Source organism: Varanus komodoensis, unplaced genomic scaffold, assembly GCF_004798865.1.
Source record: "Varanus komodoensis strain SLA01 unplaced genomic scaffold, ASM479886v1 scaffold783, whole genome shotgun sequence".
Taxonomy (NCBI): Eukaryota; Metazoa; Chordata; class Lepidosauria; order Squamata; family Varanidae; genus Varanus; species Varanus komodoensis.
The window spans coordinates 7,289-13,592 of NW_025336460.1; the positions used below are offsets into that span (position 1 = coordinate 7,289).

A 6,304-nucleotide genomic window follows, 5' to 3' on the forward strand; every position below is an offset into this window, starting at 1 on the left:
CAGACTGGTGAGCCACTGATTAGGTATTTTGTGGGGGTGCCCAGAGCATTCGCAAACGTGCTCACTGGTCCACAACAGTTTGGCACCATTTACCAAGGTTGGGGAATCTCTGCCAGGCATGGCTTTCTCCGCCTTCTTGCCACTGCGGCTTCCATCTCTCACAGCTCCAGGCTCTTGGCAGCAGGTGCAAGAAGCGTCAGTGTCTCTGCAGGGCTGACAGCCTAGAGAGCTACTGTCACTCACAAAGGACAATAGCGGGACAAATACTCCAAACTGAATAGAGCAGCTCCCTTTGTTCCTGCGAGTCTCCCTGAGTTCTCAGCTGTTCCAACTTTATGTGACTCGACCTGCTGTGTCAGCTGGGGTTACGCACTGCTTGAGTCATGTATTTTAGTGCTTGCTGTATACTTGGAGCACAGTTGAAAAGGTGACAACATTGAAAACTCATGAATAGCTCTACACCTTAGCTTAAATAGCGCAGCCTCCCCAGCCTGGTGCCCCCGAGGGTTCTCATCAAAACATCTGAAGGGCCTCAGATGGGGAGAGTGGAGTATTTTGCAGGCTTCACGCTGCCCCTTCACAAGTGATCTCTGCCCCTGAGTGCACGCACACTGCTGTCCACTTTCACTAGTCTCACTTGCCCCACATGCATTTCAGTGGGAGTTTACTCCAGGGAGACTAACTTGGGCTGCTGCCCGTGAGCTGAAATGCAAACAGCAATGCAACTAGTGCTGTACAACCCAAGGGAGCTTTATAAGTATTCCTTGAACAAACATTCCCTCCCGCTGCCCACACACATGGCCATATTGTCTTGAAAGAAATGGGAACTTGAAAAGTAATTCACAGTGTGTGATTGAGGTCTGCTGTTCAGGAAGAGAAAAGTTGGGCTATGGTAAGCATGTCAAAGCCTTTGGGTTGCAGCAACTGTTTTCAGCCTCAGTAGAATGTGAAGCCGCTCCTCTTTAAAATGCTAACATATGAAGGTAAATACTAAAATAATCAGTCATCATAAAAACAGGAAGAACTCAATTGTTAACTTTTCTTTATTTTGCACTACTGACACCAAGGTCATAGGAGGAAAAGCTTGCATACTTTGTTGTGGTGTTTTGAAGAAAAGAGTAAGCTGGACAAATCCCCACGTTCAGACAAGAAAGAATGAAGGGTCCAAGTTCTTGTTTCATTGCAGGGAGAGCTGTTCCTGCAAGTTATCCTCACTGATGAAGTAGCCAGCCTTCAAGAGTTCTGTCATGGATGGATGGATGGATGGACGGAGGGAGGGAGGGAGGGAGGGAGGGAGGGAGGGAGGGAGAGAGAGAGAGAGGAACACTGAGGATCAGTAGACCAAAATAAACCACCTCCACCAATGCTTTGCAAAATGTGAAAATGCCTTGCAAACAATTTTGCTGCATGGAAATGTGCACAGGAGACTTTGGAATACTGGCTACCCAAGGCTCAGCCAAAATCACTTCTACAGTTGAATATGTGAACCGAGGGCATGAACATTCTTTTGTGATCAGATGATGTTTCATTTCAATGGTGCTCTGCAAAATATTGCAGAATATGGTTAAATGTTTTTATTCTGGCATTGAAAGGACTTCCACATTTCCTTTGTCTGCTATGCCAGACCAATAAAAACAATTCTGCTGCCATTCTGCAGCAATCAAGATTAAAAGGGCTGGTGGCGTCCATGGACTTCCTTAGGCAAAACAAATCCCAATCATTAAAAAAAGTCACTTTCCCATCTGTCTTTTTCTTCTTTGGAAAATACAACAGGAGATCATGACCAAAAGGAAAAGCAGTCATCAGCCATCTCCCTACTTGAAAGACACATTGTATTTTGGCTCAGCAAGGCTGACACCGCATTTCAATTTCTTGTACTGGTTCTCTATGGCACCCTTCCCAAATGGTGCCCCAGAGGTATTGGAATATGACGCCCATCTTGAGCAACTTACATGGCCATAACGGCTGAAGATGATGCGAGCTGGAGGACACCAGGCTGGGGTACACTGTGGAACTATCCTCAAGTATTGCTCTTTGACAGACTGTTTCTCATGTCAGGGCGGATCATTCTTTGCCCAGCTGGGACAATACCCCATTCCTACTCTGTCATCACTCTGCTCATCCTCCACTTCCTTCTGTATTTGTAAAATATCTTATGGATGATTCTCTCAATCCAGATTATTTTATCATGGCCCTTTTTATAAAGTGCCAAAGGCACTTCTGTGGCATTAATGAAAGTTCCAGCTGTGACAGGATTGCCTTGCTGCTCATTGCTTGCTTTGAGAAATGGTTCTAGAATGTGGTGGAGCACACTTAGTTGAGATTTACAAGATGACTTGCCAAGTCAACATGAAATTTAAAAATAATACCTAACAAATGCCTTAGTGCCCCTCATGGGTATTGGTTCTTGGGACTTACCTTGTGCCCTTCACTTACAATGCCCTTTAAACAAAGATGTAGAAAGACAAAAGTGGAAGTAGAAGAATGAAATGGTGTGCTTTACATTTTATGAGAACATGGCTAAACTCCATTTAATGTCTATGAAGCAGACCCTTGTCACTATCTCAGTGTATGATTGGTACCTGAAGGGGAGCAACTCTTGAGTCCAGCAATAGATTCCAGGTAATCCTGTCCAAGAAAACCTTCATACGTCGTTTCTTTTGGAACAACCAAGCACAGGGTGCCATCTTTGAATAAATCATCTTTGAATTGGGACTGGAACATCTGGAATTCATCTTTTCGTGATCCATTGTTTCCAAAGAGCTTCTGCAATAAATGAACAGAAGTAGAATTCAATTAGCTATAACTATTTACCTACTTCTTTGTGACATGATCCCAGTGACGACATCCCATTCAATTTCTATGTGAATGGCTTCACTGCTGTACTCTTTTCACTGACCATTCTTGATAACTGAACTACCTTTCACTCTTCCCTTGCTTGTTTTTGTGTTGTTGTTTTTGCCAGGAATGTGATTGCTCTGAGGTTTGCTTAGGTATTTGTTCTTGAGCTGGTATAATTTGTTACTTTTATATTATTCAAAATATTTTGTGCTGCTTTTCCATTAAATACATCAAAATTAGTTTATTTTGCTATGATCTGTGATATGCTTAGTCTAAACCTTACCTGTTGCTGACACAACGCACTCTGGACCTGTTTTTGTTTCTCAAGACGTGTTACTACTGCATGAGTGGGAACTGTGGCCAAACCACACTCTCTGAATTGAGTAACTGGACAACGCGTACCATCGGGTTTCAACAGCACAAAATCATCAGGAGTTTTGTTGCCTGCCCAAGCAGGTTTGCTCTCCCCTGCAAAAAAGAATGTATAAGATTGCAAGGCTTTCAAGAAGAAGAAGAAATCACTTTATCCCTTTCCAGGTGTTTTCCAGATAAGCACTGATGTGCAGACCACGCCTGTGAACCCATTCCTGATATTGCGGTATCCATGGGCCATGAGAGCTGCCCCTACTTCTGTCTACATACCACAGGGGACCATGATTGTGGGGATAAGATGGAGGAGGAGAAGGATGTAAGCTGCCTTGAGCCCTTTGTAGGAAAAAGGCAGGATATAAACCGAAAAATAAATAAAATAAAAATAAATAAAAATGATTATCCATGATTCTAGCTCATACCGGGGTGATATCTGCATACCGCTCCATGGTGAACAGAAACTGACATTGTCACAGACAGTGGAGAGCTGGCGCGGAATGATTACTATCATTTTGTAGTTTTGGTCTCCTGCCCTTTCCTTTTCAGCTTGGAGAAGCCTCTTGACATGACACCCAAATATTAGCTATCTACTGGCATGATGGGCCCGTTGAATTGCTCTGTATCTGTCATTTGTGTTTTGTTCTCTGCTTTCTAACTCTGCATGCTTTTAACTGACAATTCCTTTACATCATCATTCACTGTAACAGAGTGACTTGACTGCTGTTTCCTTGGTGGAAAGGCAAGGCATAAATTGAATAGATAGATAAGCAGATGAATGGAATACCAACACCAAAACTGACAGTCTGATATTTCTCAAGTGCTGTAAACCAGGCAAGGACAACAGTTCAAGGGATCTGAGACTTAATTTTGATGGTGCCTAAATGGCTGGGTATGTTAACACTATGTTAAGAGGAGGAGGAGAATGATGGGAACTGCACAGAGTTTGTAAGAAAAAAAGCAGGATATGGACCTAGTAAATAAAATAAAACAAACACCAACAATAATACTGGATTTTATTGTCTATTCAAAATTGTGTAATAAATTACCAAGATGGCTTTCACCTATGGAAGCTTTGGTATATCCAAATGCACTGAACTTTGAAGGGATCATACGATATGATAACATTTTGGATAAGGATGGAGGATTGAAATTGAGTCAAGAAACACAAGAGCAAGGATCTAATATCTCTTGGTGGCAGAAAGTGCAGATACAATCGAGATATGCTAAAGACTATAAAACGTGGGGTTTTTATAAGGACTTAACAGCATTTGACCAGGTGATGTTTAAATCAGATGAGAAAATGATTAAAAGACTATATAATATTTTACTCGATAGGAGAATGGAAGATGAACAGGTTAAGGAAACTATGATAACATGGGCACAAAACTTTGGATATAATATTGAATTAGAAAAATGGCAAAAGCTATGGGAGAGAAATATTAAGGTAACATTAGCTTCTTTGTATAAAGAGAGCCTGTATAAAATGTTTTATAGATGGTATCTGTCACCAAATAGATTAGCTAAGATGTTTCCAAATATGTCAAATGGATGTTGGAAATGTAAACATAAATTGGGTACTTTCTATCATATGTGGTGGACTTGTGATAATGCGAAAAAGTATTGGATTGAAATACATAAATGGCGTGAAGAAATGTTACAAAAATCTTTAGCTTTTAAACCTGAAATTTTCTTATTAGGCATTATACCTGCTGATATTAGTAAACAAGAAATGTACTTGATTATACATGTAAACACTGCGGCAAGAATTGCATTTGCTCAACACTGGAAAAGTGAAGAATCACCCACCGACGAACTGATCCTAAAAAAGATCTTGGACTGTGTGGAAATGGATAGACTGACTTTGTCACTGAAGGAGAAAGAAGATACTGACTTCTGTCAAACTTAGAACTCCTTTTATTATTGGTTAGAGAAACGGGACTTCATATAGATTATGTTTCTATCTTATCATGAATGGGAAAAAAAATGTGGGGGCTGACCCAGCAGCCTCGATGTTTCTGATAATTGATGTTGTTTTTAGTTTTTCTTTGTTTTTAGGACTAAAATTTTGAATAAAACGTATTATAAAAAATAATACTGGATGTTAATGTCTATTCAGAGCCCTGACAGCAAACTGAGGCATGCAGATGCATGTTCCCATGCACCACTGTTACTCGGCCTATAACTAAGACTAAACATAAGCAGCTGGAATGCTCTCATCACATTTCCCTCTGCAGCCTTTCCTTCCCTTTCAGTCTTCTGTTGTTTCCACAGGGTCTCATTTCAGAAGGTAATCTCCTTAGGACAGGGCCCTGTCCTCTGTACTCTTTAAATGCCATGCTCACTGTTGCCACTCTATTCATTAAAGACATAAATAACATACCGGCTGTGTTGTCATTGACTGTGGAGTCTTTAACAAAGGCTACATCTCCTACTTCAATCAAACACCTGGAAAATATATCAAAAAGGTTAGGCAGCACTTGTTAGTTTCTGCTGTCTCTGGGACAGTGAATTCTTATTTTCCTTCATGTATTTCATTAATGCTGGAATGGGTTCAAAAGGGTGGAAGAGAGAAGAAAAATAGATTTATTCTTTTTACATGTAAGAGACCGTCTCGGACCTGGTGTTGAGGACCCCCAGGATGTTGGTCCTGGGGGACTTCAATCTCCATGCCGAGTCTGGACTGACCGGGGCGGCTCAGGACTTCATGGCCTCTATGACGGCCATGGGCTTGTCTCAACACGTCATTGGCCCGACCCATGAACGTGGACACACTCTGGACCTGGTATTCACGACGGGGCAGGAAGAGGATGACCTGAGGGTGAAGAACTTATGTTTGACTCCCCTGTCATGGTCAGATCACCTCCTGGTGAGGTTTGTGCTCGAGAGCGGCCTCTCCCTCTATAAGAGTGCGGACCCGATTGTATGGGCCCGCCCCCGGAGCCGGATGGATCCGGATGGATTCCTGAAGGCCCTGGGGGAGTTTCCAGCTGACAAGACTGATGCTTCTGTCGAGGCTCTGGTCGAACTGTGGAACGGAGAGATGACCAGGGCTGTGGACACGATCGCTCCTAAGCGTCCTCTCCCACCGGGCAGA

General features: G+C 42.4%; 1 protein-coding gene across 1 annotated transcript; it reads right to left on the reverse strand.

Moving 5' to 3' along the window:
- Positions 1-1,025: 1,025 nt before the first annotated feature.
- Positions 1,026-5,690, reverse strand: LOC123035327 (ovotransferrin-like; the record flags this gene model as incomplete). Its single annotated transcript, XM_044453370.1, has 4 exons — positions 1,026-1,242; positions 2,583-2,766; positions 3,125-3,309; positions 5,591-5,690. Coding segments are annotated over 4 exons (534 nt in total), but the record flags the coding sequence as incomplete, so codon positions are not given.
- Between the last annotated feature and the right edge of the window lie 614 nt (positions 5,691-6,304).